At 41.3% G+C, this 21,050-nt stretch overlaps 1 protein-coding gene across 1 annotated transcript in view; it reads right to left on the bottom strand.

Annotated features, from left to right (window-relative positions):
* Positions 1 to 18,389, bottom strand: part of SLC35F1 (solute carrier family 35 member F1) — a 357,370-nt gene extending 338,981 nt beyond the window's left edge. Inside the window, exon 1 of the mRNA XM_075862418.1 lies at positions 17,851 to 18,389. Coding sequence (XP_075718533.1) covers positions 17,851 to 17,960 — 110 coding nt within the window. The 5' untranslated portion in view covers positions 17,961 to 18,389. The remainder of the gene's footprint in view (positions 1 to 17,850) is intronic.
* Positions 18,390 to 21,050: the final 2,661 nt, after the last annotated feature.

Here is a 21,050-nt window from a genome sequence, read left to right on the forward strand (position 1 = left end):
ACTTAAAGCTAATGGGCTGCTATCTGATTCCTTTGCACTGCATAGGGGGACGAGACACAGGTGTGCCCTTTCACCCCTATTATTTGCTTTAGCGATCAAGCCACTTGCGGCAGCAATTAGAAAGTCTGACGAGGTGAGGGGTTTCCAATATGGTGTGCTGCATGAAAAAGTTGCAGCTTATCCAGCTTATCACTGACTTAGGCTGTCTGGTCTCTCTAATAACTGGACCAAATCTGTCCTTCTGGTGGGTCCACAGTCATCGGCAGATGCGATGCCAACAGGGCAGTTGCAGGTTGTTCCTCAGTTTAAATATTTGGGTGTCCAGATTACTGCTAGAATTCAAGACTTTGAGATTCTGAATGTTGCTTCACTACTAACTAAGATGCAGACTAAGTCTGCAGCGTGGTGTAGACTCCCCCTTGGTGTAATCGGTAGGGCGAATCTCCCTGAAATTATTTTTATGCCACAACTTTGATATATACTTTTATATATGACTACCCCTTAGACTCTTCCATAAACGTAATTCTATTTTTCGTGATCTCATATGGAGGAAAGGGGTGCCGAGGATACGATTGGAGACATTGCAACGACCCAAAAAAGGATGAGGGATTGGCAGTGTCCAACACTTGGTTGTATTACCTGGCAGCACAGCTCCAAAACCTTAAGGTATGGGGGAAGGATAGTACTGATGGGTCGACAAGCAGATTAACTAGATATGCTATGGGGGAACAACTACTCCTGAAGGCCCCTAAAGCAGGTCACTTGAAGGAGATGGGGCGGACTATACCATCTTTGCTTCTTATACACAAACTCTGGGCCAAGGTAACAGCGGTAATAGGTCTGGTAGGGTTTGCCAAATACTCTCCTATCTGGCATAATTAAAATTTGAGAGCGTTTGACAAACTGGAGGGGTTTAATGGGTGGCGGGACAGGGGTGTCATTGCTCTCAGTCAACTCGTGAACACTAATGTATTTAGGACGTTTGAGGATCTGCAATCAGAATTTGCCCTGCCCCACTCCGCTTTCTATCAGTATCTTCAATTGAGACATGCATGGGACTTACAGAATAGGTCTACCTTAACGCAGGCTCCGCACTCTTCACTTGTAGATCTAATGGCCCAACCTGGGAGTACTAAGTGGGTCATCTCACTATTTTATAAATGCTTTCTTGAGGCCTCACAAAAAGATCACCCTCTTTCCCTTAAAGGGAGATGGGAACGAGATGTAGGTACTATAGAGGAGGAGGTTTGGCAGGAGGTCTTGGTACAGGTTCCTAAAACCTCCTTAAGTGAAACGTATAGACTTTCCCAATTATATCTATTACACAGGGTTTATAGAACCCAACTGTTGCTTTATAAAATGGGCTATAGGCTAGATTACTCGTGCCATAGATGTAGCGAGCTGAATGCAGACGTGATACATGTGATGTGGAGTTGCACTAGGCTGAACAGGTTTTGGAGGGATATGGTAGATTTCAATAATCAAAAATATGACTGTGTTATTGGTTTGAATCCAGTGATATGTAGTTTGGGTTATACTGCAAAGCTACCTGTGATGGAGAGCCAATGACCGCCTTTTATATCAGGCTAGAAAATGTATTGCTTCCCACTGGAAGGACACAGACCCACCCACACTTTCTGAATTTAAAACGAGAGTTAATACCATGCTAAGACTGGAAAAATATGTATATGGAAAGAAGGAAACCCCTGCAAAATTCGAGGGCCTATGGTCCCCTTGGTTGGATGTTCCAGGTTTGGCGCCAACGATTTTGTTAGTAGATAGGTCCCATCGGGGTCAGCACTGTCCCGGTGTGTGGGGGCTAGCGGCTCGGTATTCGTTGGCTCTCTGATACTTGTAATCCAATTGTACATCTAGTCTGCATCCTAGATCTGTTTAGCACCTGAATGTTTTATTTCTGCTACTTATGTACTTCATGATTATACCATTTGTAACCTGTTGAGAGAAGTGGGGGAACATGTGCTTCCTTGCCAACAGGAACTTGACAACATCACTGGAGGAAATGCACAAAATGGCAAATCGGAAGGCTGCTACCATCCTTTGAAGAACTTTTGTTCGAGAGTGGGGGGATGCAGGTGGGAATGGGAAGTTTTCTTTGTTTAAAACTCTTTAATAAAAAAAAAAATTGACACAAAAAAAGTGTGTAATGCAGTCAGCAATACATATACAGCACATGAATAAACTGCCCTTACAATCCTGGTCCCTCCCTACATCTTGTGCATAAAATGGAAATTGTTGATTAGTAAAAGACACTGGAGCAAGAAAATTGTAACTACGAGCGAGCGATTCAAAGAAGAAAACCATTGTATCACTAGATTTATTTATAAGGAGTGGAAAGATTTTCTTTTAAAATGGAAACCAGCATCCACAGAGAGTTCTTGCTGATTCCCCTATAGTCAATAGAAAGTTCATTTGGGGGAGCACAGAATTCACACATCCACTGAAAACAGAAAATAATATCCAATGTTCAGAGTAATAAATGGTTTATAAAGGTGAACAGGACACAGAACAAATACAGCATTTTTTCTCAGCCCTTTCATTTATTGTTACACAGAAAGTATTAAACACTACAAGAGCACAAGGACGAACAAGGGCCAGGTGGTATATTTCACAGGGAAGAGTAAATCCATTTTATATTGAACAAAAACATAATGTGTTGAGGAGCAGAACCATTATCTGCCATCTATGAGCAATGGTTCCACTTTTCTTAGCTGATTTACTGATCATAGCTGTTCACAAATGAAAACAGATATACACCTTCCGCAGTATTATCCTCAAGCATGCCTTTGTTCTGTCTTTTATGTTTATGAAAGCAGAACAGAACTGCATAAGATTTTCTCACTTCACAAGAGCTTTTCAAGAAATCATTTAGAAAGATAGATAGTCTACGGAGGGCAAAGGATCATCTGCAATGCAATGTCTGTACAAAGGTGGTGAAGGTGGTGATTGATTATAGGCCAGTGGTAAAACCTTATGTTGCCAACCCTAAAGCCTGATTTTAGCCCTAACCACAGATAACCCCTATCTCCCTTAAGCCATACAAGGTTTCAGAAGGCTGAGATTTATGGTGCTGTTTGACATGTTCCTTTGGAGAGATGCCAATGTGCACGTAGTACTGACATGGAGGGATCAAAGTGGTCACCAGTGGGTTTTTTTCTCCATGACTAACAAAATAAAGGCTACCAAACAGTCTACATGACTGAGCCTGCAGAGCCTGATGACTTTTCAAAAGAAGGTTAGAACTTGTCACCTTTTATCAGTGTAAGTTAGAAATAGGAAAACCTACAATTTTAGAGAAGGTGTTCTAGATGGATAACAGTGTGCTGCTAGCTGTTGGTTTACAAAGCAGGCTGAAGAAAGCATATTGTGGTTGTATACAGGGGGTGGCAAACTGGGCAATTGCCCATGACCCCTATTTACTACGAGGAGCAAGCTAAAACTACCAAGTATTTTTTTTAGCAATGTGTGGTGACATTTTTAGGTATTAAATTGCAGTATTTAATGGGAACTATATGGCAGTATTATGATGGATGAAATCAATGGACCAACTGTTTGAAAATAGCCAATGTGGAGCCCTACTTTGCTTGTTGCCCAGAGCCCCAGTTCTATAAAACCAGCCGACTGTATTTTTAATGGTATTTAATATGGTATTCTACTATGCACGGGCATCTGGAGGTAGATAGGCTTAGACTTCATTTATACTTGTATTTGACTCTAGGATGATCATGTCCCTTATTATACCTGTCCTATCTTTTAAGTATAATTTGTAGCAGTCAACTGACCAATACTTAACCACTTAAAAGTGTTGTACAACCAAGCCCTTTGAATAGAATATAAAAGCACTACCCAGTGAACCAACCAAGAGGGCTAGTCAAACAGAATATACAATATTACTATTATTTATTTCACCAACCTGTAATATCTTATCAATCTATTCTGCATACACGAGTAACTGAACAAGTGAAATGCCTTTTTATAGACAAGCATTTATTAGTGAACAGCACCCAAGTGTCTATTATATTTTGAGAGTAAATGATGTAAAATCTAAATGTATGGCTAGACTAGGCTTTATTATAGACATTTGTATTGTTGGCCTAGTAAACTGATCATCTGATAATGATCCATCCAAGTATATACAGTATATTAAGCAGAATAAACGTCCGTACCCCAGCAATAACAGCAAATGTTATACATGATAATGCCGCGCAATGTCAATTATACGAATTTAGAATAGTGACATACTGGATATTCATTCTGTTGTTGGTCATAACATATTGAATTCAATTCTATTCAAGTAGCATTTATGACTTACAAATGAACCAGACAGATGTTATACAACAGTTTCGGCAATCTACATTATACATGAAAAGGCTTGGATTCTGGTGACCTACACCATCATAGGATAACAGTGAGTAAACATCAGGAAGCATCATATATTACAAAGTTAGAACGGTGGATGTAGTAAACTTTCCAGACAGCAAATATGTAAGGATTCATTCAAATCTGTGCCAGGGTCCGTTCTGACGTTTCAGTCAGGGCTTCCAATCAGAACGAAACCCTGACTGAGACAAACGAAAACCATAGGTATTTGTTTGCATCACCATTGATTTCAATGATGAAAAATCAACCTAAAAAAGGAGCAATGCCATGTCACCCAATGAAATTTCGATTTGTGTTCATGGCAACAATTGTTTTCAATTCATGCCCCGCGCTCCTGTATTGCAAAGAACCCCACTGTTCGCTTAAAAAGCCTCTGTCACCACATTATAAGTGCCCTATCTCCTACATAAGGAGATGGGTGCTATAATGTAGATGACAGCAGTGCTTTTTATTTAATAAAACGATCTGTTTTCACCACTTTATTAGCGATTTTAGATTTATGCTAATGAGTTGGTTAATGCTCAAGTGGGCGTATTTTTACTTTAGACCAAGTGGGCGTTGTACAGGGGAGTGTATGACACTGACCAATCAGCATCATGCACTCCTCTCCATTCATTTAGTCAGCGCATAGGGATCCTTTTAGATCGCTATGCGCTGTCTTATACTAACACATTAACGATACTGAAGTGTTTAGACAGTGAATAGACATTCCACGGGATGTTTATTCACAATCTCTGCACTTCGTTACTGTTTCTGTGGTAGTTACAGCAGAGGAAGCGTAATCTCGCGAGATTACGCTGTAGATGACAGGTTACAAAGAGATTACGCTTCCTCTGCTGTAACTACCATAGAAACAGTAACGAAGTGCAGAGATTGTGAATAGACATCCCGTGGAATGCCTATTCACGGTCTAAACACTTCAGTATCGTTAATGTGTTAGTATAAGACAGCACATAAGGATCTAGCAGGATCCCTATGCGCTGAGTAAATGAATGGAGAGGAGTGCATGATGCTGATTGGTCAGCGTCATACACTCCCCTGTACAACGCCCACTTGGTCTAAAGTAAAAATATGCCCACTTGGGCATTAAGCAACTCATTAGCATAAATCTAAAATTTCACCTCCACTTTGCTTTAATTCTTGTGAAACGCGTATAAGGTTAAGAAACTTTCTAAATGCTGTTTTGAATACTTTGAGGGGTGCAGTTTTTCAAATGGAGTGATTTATGGGGGTTTGTAATGTATAGGCCCCTCAAAGCCACTTCACAACTGAACTGGCCCCTGTAAAAATAGCCTTTTGAAATTTGCTTGAAAATGTGAGAAATCTCTGCTAAAGTTCTAAGCCTTGTAACGTCCTAAAAAAATAAGAGGATGTTCAAAAAAAAAAATGCAAATATAAAGTAGACATATGGGAAATGTTAAATAGAAACAATTTTGTATGGTGCTACTTTTTTTTTTTTTTTACAAGCAGATACATTTACATTTAGAAAAATGCCAATTTTTTGCTACATTTTATCACTAACATAAAGTCCAATGTGTCACGAGAAAACAATCTCAGAATCGCTTGGATAGGTAAAAGCATTCCAAAGTTATTACCACATAAAGTGACACATGTGAGATTAGAAAAATAAGGCTCTGTCAGGAAGGTCAAAAGTGGCTGAAGCGGGAAGGGGTTAAAGTTACAAAAATGTATGCATTTGTAACATACGCTTACGTTTTTTGTAGTATACGTTGTATACGTTTTTTTACATTTGTATCTGTTCTTACTTCTAAAACACGTACACATTTTTTGTTCTTGACGAGCTATATCAAACTTTGGAGTCGAGTCAAGATTTGTGAAGTCAAAATATAAAGGAAGTAGTAGGGAGTGGCTGCAGTGTTTTCTGGCGTGAGTACTGAGGGGCTTGGCAGGTGGTGGCACTGTTTTATATCATAATCTTGGTAATTTCCCATAAATAGTGACGAAAACGTATACGTTTTACGTATGCAAACGTAGGGTTTAAGATTGCAAACCATTTACTTCCATATAAATAAAAACTTATATATGTGGTATACGTTTTGGTTAAGTACTGAAAACTGTAGTAGACTACGCTTTTCAGGACTTGGAGAAAAAAAAGGATAGAACATAAGCACACAAACCGTGTGCACAAACGACACCATTAGGGCATCTGTCCTGACCATAGAAATCAATGTGCGCGCTGTGATACACATTTTGTCACTGTTTTCTCATGTCAAAACGTGCACGGCAGACGTTCAGTAAAGACGAGATGTGAACTTAGCCTAAGATATGGTTATGTATGCATTTCTATGTACACATAGCTTCTTTATATAGGGCAACTTGTCCATTAGGCAGCTTTGGTCCTTCACAGCAAAGGTTAAATAACAAAAACCATTTAGAGGAATCCCTATAATCTTCTTCAAGTCTGCAGCTATTTGTTGATTTGGTTTCATTAACAATAGGAGTGCCTACTGTTTTCTTATTTGTAGGTAATGGGTTTGCAGAGTGTTATGAAATGATTTTGAGAGATAATTGAAAAGAAAATTGCAGAATACTGAATATGTATAAGCACTTTCCAGAAGAAAAATAATCATGCAATATCCACATTTCTCTTTCAAATTCTATTAAATGAAATGTTATCTCTTCTTCAGAGGGCAACAACAGTGAAGTAGAATATGCTGATAAAAGAGCATTGCTCATCTACTGGTACAACAGCATTATTATTTAATATTTAATCTCCATCACTAAATTATATTGCATGTGTTATACAGATGTAGCAGAGTGGAATGTGTCATTTAAAGCCTTGAGGATGTGCATCACTATAAATCTAATGCAGTAGGTTTACCTGTAGTTCTATGTATTACCACATCATATCATCACCCAGCTTTGCTACATCTACATTAAGTGATAATAAATAAGATGTCCAGAAGTTTAAAATACGAAGCACATGTATTACAACATACTATATTATAGCGCTATTCCTTGGTAGGATATGCCAACACTTTCTGATCAGTGGGAGACACAGCACTGGTTTAGCAATGTGGCCACTTCACTGTTTTTACCTGCACAGTGGCGCTCCCAACCACCTGCTGTACAGGGAACTGCAGCACGGTCCCGTTCAAGTAGATACGGCCACGCTGCAGTTTTCTTCCCAGCAAGTGTTTGGGAGCGCCGCAGCAATAAAGACGCACTAAAGTAATACCGCGGGCCCTACAATCTCAGGATCTGTGAACGTCCCCACTGATCAGAAAGTGTTGGCATATGCTCGTGATATGGCATCACTTTTTTGATTGGAATAACCCTTTAAACAAAGGACACACATAGACACACACACACATATATATATATATATATATATATATTGAGAAAAAGAATAAAGCAGCACAGCGACAGCAGTGGGTGAAGGCCTCCTAGGTTGAGGCTAGGAACCCTTGTTAATGTAATCCCAAAAAAATGAAGAGTCAGCACTCCAAGGAAATTGGTGAAAAAAAGTGGTGTGTTTATTCACCCCAGGCAGGCAACATTTCGATCCGTCTCTATGGGATCTTTGTCAAGCCGCAATGTCCATGTAGATAGTGCCACAGTGCCCACTGTAGATAATGCCCACATAGGGCCAGTGCCCACATAGTACCACAGTGCCCACATAGTGCCACAGTGCCCACGGTAGATAATGCCACAGTGCCCACATATAAAGTGCCAGTGCCCACATAGTGCCACAGTGTCCCCTATAGATAGTGCCACGGTGCCCACATATAGTGACATAATGCCCACATATAAAGTGCCAGTGCCCACATAGTTCTACAGTGTCCATTATAGATAGTGTCACAATGTCCACATAGTACCACATGCGAGCAGGGTCCTCACTCCTCAGGTTTGAATTGTAAATTAACTTTGTCACTATGTAATGTCTGATATTGTTTGTTTCATGTTCCCTCTAAATTGTAAAGTGCTGCGTAATATGTTGGCGCTATATAAATAAAGATTATTTTTATTATTATTATAAAGTGACATACTGCCCACATATAAAGTGCCAACATAATGCCACACTGCCCATTGTAGATAGTGCCAAAGAGCCCACATAGTGGAACCACAGTGCCCATGTAGATAGCACCACAATGTCCCCTGTAGATAGTGCCGCACCCCCATATAGCAACCCTCTGTAGATAGCAGGCCCCATCTAGGAGCGGAATCCCTCTGGCTGGGGATTTCGCCCATAGAGGAGCACCTGACGTCTCTGTCCATGTACGGACAGTAACGTCAGGAAAGCGGAATCCCCTGCCAGAGCGGGCCAGGGATTCCGCTCCAGGACGTCACTGTCCATATATGGATAGTGACGCCGGGGGCTTCTCCAGGAGCGGAATCCTCTGCCAGAGCGGAGGCCGGCCGCCAGGGATTTCGCTCCTATAGTGAGCTACAGTGGCAGTATCTGCGGAGGATTGCTATCTTCAGGCAGGGGGGTGCTATCTACGTGGAGGCATGCTATCTACAAGACAGGAGTCCCCGGCCATGGGATAGGGGATACATGTCTGATCGCTGGGGATCCGACCGCAGGGACACCCAGCAAGGAGGAGTACAGGTGACCGAAATTCCCCTAAAGTGCTCAATGAGAATGGAGCGCTGGTGCTCATGATCATGCTCCATTAATTTCTATAGAGTTGCCGGAGACCGCAGTCTCAGATGTCCCATAGAAATTAAGGGAGCGCTGGTCGTCCATGCGTACCAGCGCCCCATTCTCATCGAGCACTTCAGGGGAATTTTGGTCCCCCGTTCTCCTCATCGCTAAGGGTCCCAACGGTCAAACCCAAAGGGATCACACATGTATCCCCTAGCCTGGGCTGACATTATTTCTGTACTAGGGGCTGATAATTAGCCCCTAGGCTCCATAAGTTATATCAGCCCCTCATATAGAATTCATGTCAGCCCATACATAAGTAATCAGCCTTTAGTCTAGGGGCTGTTTACTTATGTGTGGGCTGAGATGATTTCTCTACTAGGGTGACTCGTCACTTATGTAGCCTTGGGAGAAGGGCTGATTATCAGCCCCTAGTACAGAGATCTTGTCAGCCCATAAGTAATAGATATCAGCCTGGGAAAAAAAATGCATATAGCTACTAGATATAGACAGACACACTCACAGAAATTGTCACACTCACACTTCAAACTCAGCTCAGGAGCCGTAAGACAATGAAAGCGCCATGCGGCCAACGGGGGTTGAGAGTGTGGGAGGCGGTAGGCGGTTGAGAGTGTGGGCTGCGCTAGCTCCGCCCAGAATGTTGTGACGCTGGCGTGGCCAGCATCATGACATTGTGTGCAGTAGGGCCGCCCGCTGCCCACAATGCTCTGTCATTGGCCAGCACACTGTGCCTGAACGGCTCTTCAGGAATCTTCCCGGTAATTACAATGGCCAATCCGCCCCTGCATATACTTTTGTGTTGGCCACTGCTGTTATGTACCTGCATGGTTAATGTGGGTGAGATTGCAGTGTAAATGACAGGTCTGCTCAGAAATTACACAAAACACATCGATGAGCATTGCAAAACATTATTTTCACAGATATATACACACATATAAATATATAGATGTAAATGTGTCTATGCAAAAATAATGGGCGGAGTACATTAAAAGGGTTGCGTAAAAAGTAGCACATTTTTGCGCCCATAGTGGCGCAAAAATGTTACAATTTTTACTTCTCTCGCCAGTATTTGAAAATGGCAGGAGAAGGAGCAGGCTTAGCGGAAGGGGCAGGGCACCCATCAGATTTACCATAATTTATGCTAGAAACTGGCGTAAGTTACAGTGCGAATCTACACCTAATATTAGCAAGAACAGCCAATGATGAGCCAAATTTATTAAGAGGTGTGCACCTCTTAATAAATTTGGTGCATTTTTCACCAACATAAATTAGTTTAAAGAGGCTCTGTCACCAGATTTTGCAACCCCCAATCTGCTATTGCAGCAGATAGGCGCTGCAATGTAGATTACAGTAACGTTTTTATTTTTAAAAAACGAGCATTTTTGGCCAAGTTATGACCATTTTTGTATTTATGCAAATGAGGCTTGCAAAAGTCCAAGTGGGCGTGTTTACAGTAAAAGTCCAAGTGGGCGTGTATTATGTGCGTACATCGGGGCGTTTTTACTACTTTTACTAGCTGGGCGTTCTGATGAGAAGTATCATCCACTTCTCTTCAGAACGCCCAGCTTCTGGCAGTGCAGACACAGCCGTGTTCTCGAGAGATCACGCTGTGACGTCACTGACTTCCTGCCCCAGGTCCTGCATCGTGTCGGCCACATCGGCACCAGAGGCTACAGTTGATTCTGCAGCAGCATCAGCGTTTGCAGGTAAGTAGCTACATTGACTTACCTGCAAACGCCGATGCTGCTGCAGTATCAACTGTAGCCTCTGGTGCCGATGTGTCCTCGCTCGTCCGACACGATGCAGGACCTGTGAGTAACGACACAGCGTGATCTCTCGAGAACACGCTGTGTCTGCACTGCGAGAAGCTGGGCGTTCTGAAGAGAAGTGGATGATACTTCTCGTCAGAACGCCCAGCTAGTAAAAGTAGTAAAAACGCCCCGATGTACGCACATAATACACGCCCACTTGGACTTTTACTTTAAACACGCCCACTTGGACTTTTGCAAGCCTCATTTGCATAAATACAAAAATGGTCATAACTTGGCCAAAAATGCTCGTTTTTTACAAATAAAAACGTTACTCTTATCTACATTGCAGCGCCGATCTGCTGCAATAGCAGATAGGGGTTGCAAAATCTGGTGACAGAGCCTCTTTAAAACTAGCGTATGAAACGACAGTCTTAATATATTTCCCTCAATGTTTAACAATGCTGATGGCTGTTTCCAGTGGTCTCCAAACCAGAGGCAGAAATACACACAGCAGGTGAGAATGAAGAAACATGCAATAAACGTATAATAAAATGATCCTGTCTATGGACATGTATGGACGTCTTCCTTGGATACCAAATGACAACAACAACTACAACAACAATGTTTGTTGTCTACTGAAGCAGCCCCAGGGTGGAAAGTGCAGGTCACATGACACAATGCACACTTTCCTCTTTAGTATTGATGTATTTTAACTTTCATTACCTAAAATGGTCAAGCTCTTTAAATGATTGTCTAGAAAGTGGAATGCTATACCAGTGTATGCTGAATATTGTCCACGGCTTTATTTCAGATATGAAGAATTCCCCGCTATCAAGTATCTAATGAACTACAATGGCTGACTAAGCATCCTAAGATGTAAACATCTTCTGTACCATTGCCAATGCTTATCTCTTCCCATAAGATTGCATTTTAAAATGCCTAGAATATAGTATTAGCTGAGATTTTTCCATAAATTTTGCCCACAGTTATAGCATCAATAGTGCCAACCACGAAAGATCCTGCCAATATTATTCTTATCACTAAGGGCAGGAACTCATAAGTGACACCATGATGTCTTGAGAACTTCCTCACAGAACTCGACCAGCATAATGTGAGTGACTGTTCAGGCAAGATAGAGTAAAATAAGGACAATGACACTCCAATATAATTCATAAGATCTTTAAGACTGGGGTTAGACATTGACTTTATTTTGTAATGAGCGATAAATGGCTGTCCATAGGGAAATTTATCTCTGTACAAACAAATCGCTGTTATAAACCGCTGTCCATATGAATGAATTAGGCTAGGGCTATCTATCGCACTACAAAAAAATCGCTGTGATATCGCTGTGATAAATCGCTGCCCATGAAATGCATTGAGTAGTTTAAAAATCTCTCCCGACAAGTATGTAGCTCTGAAATCCCGGCATGTAGCGATTAAATAAAAATTGCTTACAAATCTCTTGACTGGAGCGATTTTGAAGAGATTTTCAAGCTACTTAATGCATTTCTATGGACAGTGATTTATCACGGCGATTTTTTGCAGTGAGATAAATACTTAGTGTGTAGCCCTAGTCTAATGTATTCCTATAAAAATAAAAAGAGTAGCGGGCGCCATAAACCGATATTGGAAGAGTGCCAGTCAACGTGTTCAATAAACATGTAAAAAATGTGTAAAGCAAGGATACACGTACAGCACATCTAAACGTGAAGGAAATCACTTTATTACCACAATAAAAAATACAAAAAATGCAAAGTAGACAAAATCTAAAAAACACTTAAAAATGCACAAATGTGTGCTGGACCCCAGTCCTGGCCTCTGGTTAGGCCACAGGACGATCACTCATGGGAAAAAGACTGATTATATAGCATACACCCCCGATCAGATAGAAAACAATGTATGAGATATGCATCCCGGCTTGCAGCCGCCCCACGAGGAGAAACGGAGGTCGGGTGATTCTTGTTCTTGATATTGGTACGGGTGCCAGAGGGGGGAATAATGCTTCCCTCCACTATTTATACCTTTAATATATTTTCATTTTTCCCCTAAACTCATATATATTGATACATTTAAGAGGTATGTGTCAGCTGTGTAATACATGAATGAACAGAAGGAGGATTAAAACATTGGTTATTAGACATCCATATTCTAAGACTGTCTAGACATGTAATTATTTGAGTGATTTCATTCAAGCATCCGGGAGAGGCACCAGGAAACTCTGAGGACACATGTCGCCATGTCAGTATACAGCTGAGGTCCATTTGTTAGGACTCTCTAAGTCCTATACTGGATGTGTTTCCTGTTTCGGTGCTATAGAGAAAAGCACATTCAGTCTGGACAGTTCATTAATCACTAGTGGCCAATGTTCTTTTTATGGAATAAATGGGAATCTCTCAGAAGCGTGCACAAATGCCCTATTATTGCCAAGAAGGAGTTTATATAAAGTTGAGTAATGACGGCTGAATGCCTGCTCAACTGACAAGAGCACTGATTCCGTCACAATGCACTCGAGTGGATTCTCCTCTTTCCATCGCTCTTCTACACTCAGGTGATCACAGCAGGAAGATGAATTGTGCATCCTTTATATTAGTCCCATTCATATTTTAGTATTCATGAGAATTCAATATCGTAAAGAATGTTACATAAATGATTTCACATTTAAAAGGATTTTCTTCATACTTCACAAAACGGATGTAAATCTGTAAATAAAAGTCCATCTTATCTGAGGTTGATGCAATTTATTACAGTAAAAATGCAAATCACGTCGTATTTAAAACACATGGTAGGGTGAAAGCATGTCAAAATTCACGCTAATACGAATATTAATTTAAAGAGCGCCTCAGCTCTAATAACAAAACTTTACATCAGCTTATAGTTTTCAAATACTACTGTAACATGGCAGTATTTGGTCAGTATTTTGCATCAGTATTTGGAAGCCAAAACCAGGAGACAGAGAAAAGTATAATGGAAAGATTTGTACCTCTTCTGTGTTTAAGACCCACTCCTGGTTTTGGCTTCCAAATACTGATGCAAAATACTGACCAAATACTGCCATGTGAAAGTAGCCTAAGTCTACTCAGTATTCGCTTGTCAGAGCAGCAGTTTATGCTCCTGGGATGCTCTACCCTCCATAAGTGGGGTCAGGAAGTTTCAACATTTGCCATACAAAACATTTTGGATCATCTGATCGCTCTGAATACATACAGTGTAGAAAGACTCTTCTCTTCACTCCAAACTCTGCACTCAGTAGGAGAGATATATCAAAACTGCTGTAAAGGAAAAGTGGAGCAGTTGCTTATGGCAACCAATGAGGTTGCTGCTTTCATTTTTCAAAAGGCCTCTAAAAAAATGAGAGCTGGAACATGATTAGTTTCCATAAGCAACTACTCCACTTTTCATTTGTACCAGTTTTGATATATCTCCTCCAATGTCTGTCACTCGTGTGTTTGTAAGCCCTACAATCATGTCCCTGTGGCTACATGGATTAGTAGAAACGGGAAGGCACTCCTACAGTAAATTAGGAACATTCACATGCGAACCTACGTGCACCCTGGGAGTTTTGCACAATCATATCCTTAGGCTCCATGCAGTAGTGACACGAATCCTGAGTACAGTGCCCATAAAATTCTATAGGCCCATAATGTATCTCTATGTGCGGATGATTTTAAATTAAAGTGCAAAATATTTGTGAGAAATAAAATTGGGATGTGCTCCATCCTGACATATTATGGGGCATTGCTTCTAGGGAAGAATATAGTGCCCCGTCGAGGTACCACATGGTGGCACAAGGAATGCCTATGAATTTGTATTACAGACCTATAGTGCAGTTAGTGCACCACTGTAGGTGTCTAGGCACACGTACACACACTGCTGTTGGAGGGTTCCGTCAGAAGTTCCATCACTTTTGATAGCAAGTATAGCGCAGGACGCAGCACTATTTTTGCTGTCAAAACTATAAATCTCGAAAAAGCCTCAATCTGTAAGGCACCGCTTAAATTCAACATAAAACAGATCCAAAAAGGTGTCATGGCTTCAGTTATGAATGGAAACCATAATAGAAATTTTACCATAAACTTAGGGTTTCATTCAATGGTGGGAACAGCCCAAAATAATATGGTATGGTAGAAGATAGTATTTTATTATGGCACTCACAAATAGCAAAAAATGACACTCAAATGTTTAGGAAAGCTTGCACTTAACCCAAGTTTATGTTAACCGCACTGTAACTACAGCTTTTTATAATTCACAAGGTATTCATTAAAATATGCAATTTTGTTTATCGAGAATAAATCCAGCAGCAATAAAGAAAAATATTTCTTGTAACAACTTTCAACGATTGCAAACTACAATAATATAAGTGTCTTGCAAGCCATATCACTGATAGTGTTTTTTGTCATGCATATTGTTTTATGATTTAGATTCCATTTTTGAAGCAATGTGTACTAAGGTATATGTAAAAAAAAATCTAAATGCCCCTCCCCCTTACAATCCACTATCCTGAGAAAGCTTCAAACACTCCATTTCTTCTCATTGTTGTAAAAGAGGTGGACAAATGACCCTTAGTTCTTCTTTGTTATAAAGAGTGGAAGAAGCCACAAAATTATTTTAAAACTATTTATGGACTTATCTCCTGATGGAAATAATGGACGACTGATAAATATTGCATGCACAGATCTAACAAATTCACATTCGCAGAAAGATTTTAGGTTTTAGGTGGAAATAATCTTAAATTAGAAGCAAAACTCTGACAATCTCGTACGTTGTGTGACAAAGGTTGTAAAAGAATAATAAAATGGCATTACAATAAGCAGCAGGTTCTCAGCAGTCTGCCAATACATTTACAATAAATGTGAATCGCCCCCCCCCCCGTCAATCATAGTGCCGGTTCCGTACAGATGTCAGTGCCATCGTCTCTGCCGTGTGTGAGAGTCTACGGGGATCTCCAACTATCAAGCTCTCTTCACACTGGTGTCCTCGCTTCCATCTTTACAGGATCCATGATAGATATGACTGATACATTATGATCCGTTATGACTAACCCTCTCCACACCCCCTTGGACTTATAATGGGTCCAACAAATTGCCCTCAAATTCTTAGTTTTTTTTTTCTGGATAGTATAGTGCAGAAATCAAACAACAAAAGAAATCGAAAAAAAAAAGAACTATCGCAAGTGTGAACAGAGACTACACACATAAAGATTGGTTACAACATAGAGGAATATCCACTGCAGCTTTCTTGCCTACAGGATTTGTTTCATTGTTGTCCAACACATATGTGCAAGACAAAGAAAGCTGAGAGAGAGGGGGAGGAAGGTTATGGGGGCGTAAAGTAATGCACCCACACAAAACAAAGAGTATTAGGTCAACATCAACTCCATCAACCTAATATTCCATTTCCAAAAGCTTAACTGCCAGTATAGAGTTGACAACTGTCCTTCACATTATAGCATTATAGATTATAGGGCTCCAAGATTTTGTACCTTGAGTTAGTCACTGTTGGGAGACAGTTGGGAGACACATCCAAGCAGAAATGGAGAAGAGACATATTAAATGTGGAGAAACAAGGAATAATACAATTGAACACATTTGAAGATAAATGTTTATGTGTAAAATTTGATACTGGTATTCTACCATCCATACCATGGAACTATTTAGAGTTTGGGATATGTGGGTAATATTGTCAATGCGGATGCTGTATAGGTCCCAACTTATGGTGAGCCACACAACTGGAAGTCGGGAACCCCTGCCATAGACTAGTCATCAACACCAAAGAAGATGTACTTCCCAAACATTAACTATCGACGATGACCCAAATGATAGACATAGGTGGATGCTCACACAAGAACCCTACAGAAGTTCTAGTTGTTACAATGACAATAGGTTACTACAATGTAACTGTTTGCATTAAAGAGGCTCTGTCACCAGATTTTGCAACCCCTATCTCCTATTGCAGCAGATCGGCGCTGCAATGGAGATAAGAGTAACGTTTTTTTTTTTTTAAAAACGAGCATTTTTGGCCAAGTTATGACCATTTTTATATTTATGTAAATGAGGCTTTCTAAAGTACAACTGGGCGTTGCAAAATCTGGTGACAGAGCCTCTTTAAATTGTACCACATGTAGTATGAGGTAAGTAAATGTTGGATGAAAACAAAATACTCCATGGTGTCTCCACAGGACCCTCAACTTTAACTTGAAGATACTAAGCATGAAATAACTATAACCTTCTCGTTCACAAAATTTAAAAAAAACAATGGAAAGTCATAGAAAAGAAATCCTATTAGGATCCAAGATTGTAACCTCTTATCAACAATATTGACACAAAGCAAAGAAAACACAAACAATATACTAGCTTGGGAAATGACATTGTATCATTATTATTATTATTATTATTATTATTATTAATATACATGCAGTGTTTATTTATAACTGATATAATTTCCCTTCATTTTATATATTAAACAGAGGGGTCTTTATAAATGATTACTGGAGCAGCACTATGAATTGTATTTTTTATGTAATATTTTAGTATTTGATATAACCAATGTTCCGCTGTTCTACAAAATGAAGTGTTTTCATGAAATATATTGTAAATTGTTACTTTCACCAACCATAACAGAATCAGTCAGACGGAGCTACATATGACTAATACAAGGCTAACCCCAGGAAGCCTATTTTTCATTACAGCTTGTCATTCTTACCAGTATGAGTCTAGGTAAACCTGAACACTGATTCATCTGCTACTAAGAATAGTTCAAGGCTTTCACTGGAGAACCCAGGACTTGCCTCCCCCTAGACTATTCCACAGGTAGCAGGAGACAAGGACACACATGCACATAGGTCACCAGCGTTTATGAATACACTCAATGACTGATATCATGGAGGAGCCACAACATATATAAGGGCCATGTATGTACCCTCATCCATATGTGACACCAGCTCATTGTGTTAGCTCAGGAAACTTCCATTGCAGCCCTGTGTAAAAGCTGCAGTCCTGTGTCACACTGCTCCATCATGTGTGCACTTTGTCACCAGTTGTCTGCTCCACCTGCACATCGCTGGCAGCCTCTCACCTGTTAAACACTTTCCTCATCCTCTGCACAGGGCCGGGGCTGGTGGAGATGTTCTCCGCTGGTAGGTTCTCGATGGTGGACACAACATGGTTTGCCTGCTCGGGAATCATCGCTGCTCCAGTCTCAGAGGGCAGGGCGCATCTTCTGGTTCCCAAGGGAGAGGCGCTTGCAACCCAGGACACTACACACTGGGACCTGGCACTGGAAGTGGCAAGACCAGGGATCGCAGCCACAGGTTCTGGTGATGCCAACAGGACAAGTCACACAGTTGGTTGGAGCTCAGAGATCTGCAGATCAGACATAGACGCCTCAGGTGCAGATGATGGGGGTGATGACTGAAGATGAGCGCCCCAGTTCTGCAGGTGGTCAGTCATGTAACTCTTCCCTTCCCAGCGATGACCTGTCCCTATGAGCACAGTGCAGCCTGTGTGGTCAGAGTCAATGAGCGGCTGAGGATAAGGGAGGTGTGCAGCAGCATCTGCAAGGCTACGGAGCTGGTGGGCTGTGCTCCCCTCAGAACACGTTGTACGTATGCCAGCAGAGGGCGCCAACAGAGGGGTCTCTGGCTTCAGCGATAACACCGGCACGCGGTAATCCCCAATAGCATGATGGGACTTGTAGTTTCCACCTGCCCGTGCACAGCAGACACCTGAGCGGGTGTCTTTCAGCACCTGTCACTGCTGGACAGCGGCGCCTCCTGCTCTCTAGCCGGCTCCAGTCTGTGAGATGCTCTGCGACAAGTAGCGGGGGCACTAAATGAAATCTATTGTTTCCGTCTGAAGCTGACTGTAGTGACTTACCTGCCCCCACCATGGCCATTAACTGACCCCAATTCACTAGTATTCACTAGTCAATTACCACTTATGAGGACGGGGATTCCTGGTCACATTCCTGATATATTGTGGGGGCTACAAATGCAAACCTTGACTCCATCAAAGGAGCAGGCCCAGGGGTAGCCAGAATAGGTCGTTACTCTGATCCCTCATCCCCCATCCATTATTATCATGTCGGCAGCGCGTCTCCCTGTTTACACAGGGAGATGTGCTGCCGACAACGATAATCTTTTACTTTTTAAAACGATACGACCGGCAGATGATCCAGTGTTTGCACGTTCATCTGCTGATCGCTGCCCTGTTTACACAGGGCAATTATCAGCAACGAGCGTTTTACGAATGCTTGACTGCCCGATAATCGCCCAGTGTAAAACCCCCTTCAGTCTTTGTGCATTTTTTGGATATGGAAGCTTAGTTTTTGCTCAGCTGCCCACAGCAAAAATGTCCATTTCCTCATACACCTCTGCAAGTCCTAGACAAGAAACGCTATGTTGAAGTAAAGGACAAGTTCCAGCCAACCAGACAAACCCGCTTGCTAAACATGCTCAACCACGCCACCTGCTGACCTAACAGTTTACTGTAGCTTATTCACCTGTAGCCTGCACTTTCTCTTCATAGAAGGCAGCTCTGTGCCCTGGTCTTTTCTGACCCTCTGTGTGCCAACTTTGTGCTTGTCAGTCACCCACCCTCTCCTGTGCCTGGACTTGGACTTTGCATTGCAAAGGGTGAAATTTGTAATGGAAATCCACGGCACATCCGCGACACAATGACCATGCGATTTGAAAATCCGCAAAGATTTTTTGAAAACCCCATCCACAAGTATTGTACTGTAAATTGATGAGGATTTGCAATGATATACAACTCCAAAAGCTTTTATAACCTGGGGCCTGGGCAGCTATGAGATGTGGACTTTAGTTTAGTCCACTGTCCCTCTAGTCTGCAGCAAGGAGAAAAAGACTTGTGAAACTTAATACGTTTATATCAACTTACAATTCATGAAAATGTATTTTGATGCATAAATTGAGAGAATCAGCACAATTGGACCGGTAGCCCGTTAAATATCCATGTAAATAATTATTTAATACAGGTCATGGTATAGACAAGTCATCATAAATCATAAGGGGAGAGTTATCCAGGCAGAGGCAAAGGGGCTGAGTCCAGCGCTGAAGAGGATAAAAAGGAAACTAGTTCCAAGTTTACTAGATTTTCAATTAAAAAGGTCCAATAGGTTGGAGTCCTAGTGTGCAGACAGGAGTAAGTAACGATCCAGTCCTGGAGCCTACGCGTTTCAGACGTTAAGCACGTCCTTAATCATGGCTGTCATGATTAAGGACGTGCTTAACGTCTGAAACGCGTAGGCTCCAGGACTGGATCGTTACTTACTCCTGTCTGCACACTAGGACTCCAACCTATTGGACCTTTTTAATTGAAAATCTAGTAAACTTGGAACTAGTTTCCTTTTTATCCTCTTCAGCGCTGGACTCAGCCCCTTTGCCTCTGCCTGCCTATACCCATCGTGTGCCGACACGAGAGCCCGTGCGATGACCGCGACACATACAGCAAGTGTCAGGTGAGCTGGAGGACTTCTTCTATATACCGGGAGAGTTATCCACATAGAACCATACACAAACAGCAAAATAGTGCCAGCATGGTGCTCATAAATTTATATACTTTGCCCATGCAGTGCCTAAATATTGCCAAACAGTACCTACACATAGCCATATAGTGCCTAGAGAATGCCATACCGTACCTATATAGTCATACAACTCCACTTTCCATCTAACATTTAAAGGCCTAGAAGAAAACTGTAAGGTATGTACAACAAAAAGTAGAACAGATTTTACAAAGCATGAAAGGATTTCAAAATTTTATTATTCTGTTAGTCTATAAACTTATACAGTTTTTCTCTTCTACCCTTAGGGTATCTTCACACGCATAACAAAAAAGGTCTGAAAATACGGAGCTGTTTTCAAGGGAAAACAGCTCCTGATTTTCAGACGTTTTTTAGCAACTTGCGTTTTTCATGGCGTTTTTGGAGCTGTTTTCAATAGAGTTTATGAAAAACGGCTACAAAAACGTCCCAAGAAGTGTCCTGCACTTCTTTTGACAAGCCGTCATTTCACGCGCCGTATTTTGACAGCGACACGTAAAATTAAGGCTCGTGGGAACAGAAAACCGTAAAACCCATTGAAAGCAATGGGCAGATGTTTGTAGGTGTATTAGGGGCGTTTTTTCAGGCGTAATTAAAGGCGAGCAAAATATTGTCGTGTATCAAAAGAGGCTTGGACTCGCGGGACAGGGATGTAATATTACCACTTTACAAAGTATTAGTGAGGCCTCATCTAGAATATGCAGTTCAGTTCTGGG

The sequence above is a fragment of the Rhinoderma darwinii genome, chromosome 4 (genome assembly GCF_050947455.1).
Source record: "Rhinoderma darwinii isolate aRhiDar2 chromosome 4, aRhiDar2.hap1, whole genome shotgun sequence".
Classification (NCBI taxonomy): domain Eukaryota; kingdom Metazoa; phylum Chordata; class Amphibia; order Anura; family Rhinodermatidae; genus Rhinoderma; species Rhinoderma darwinii.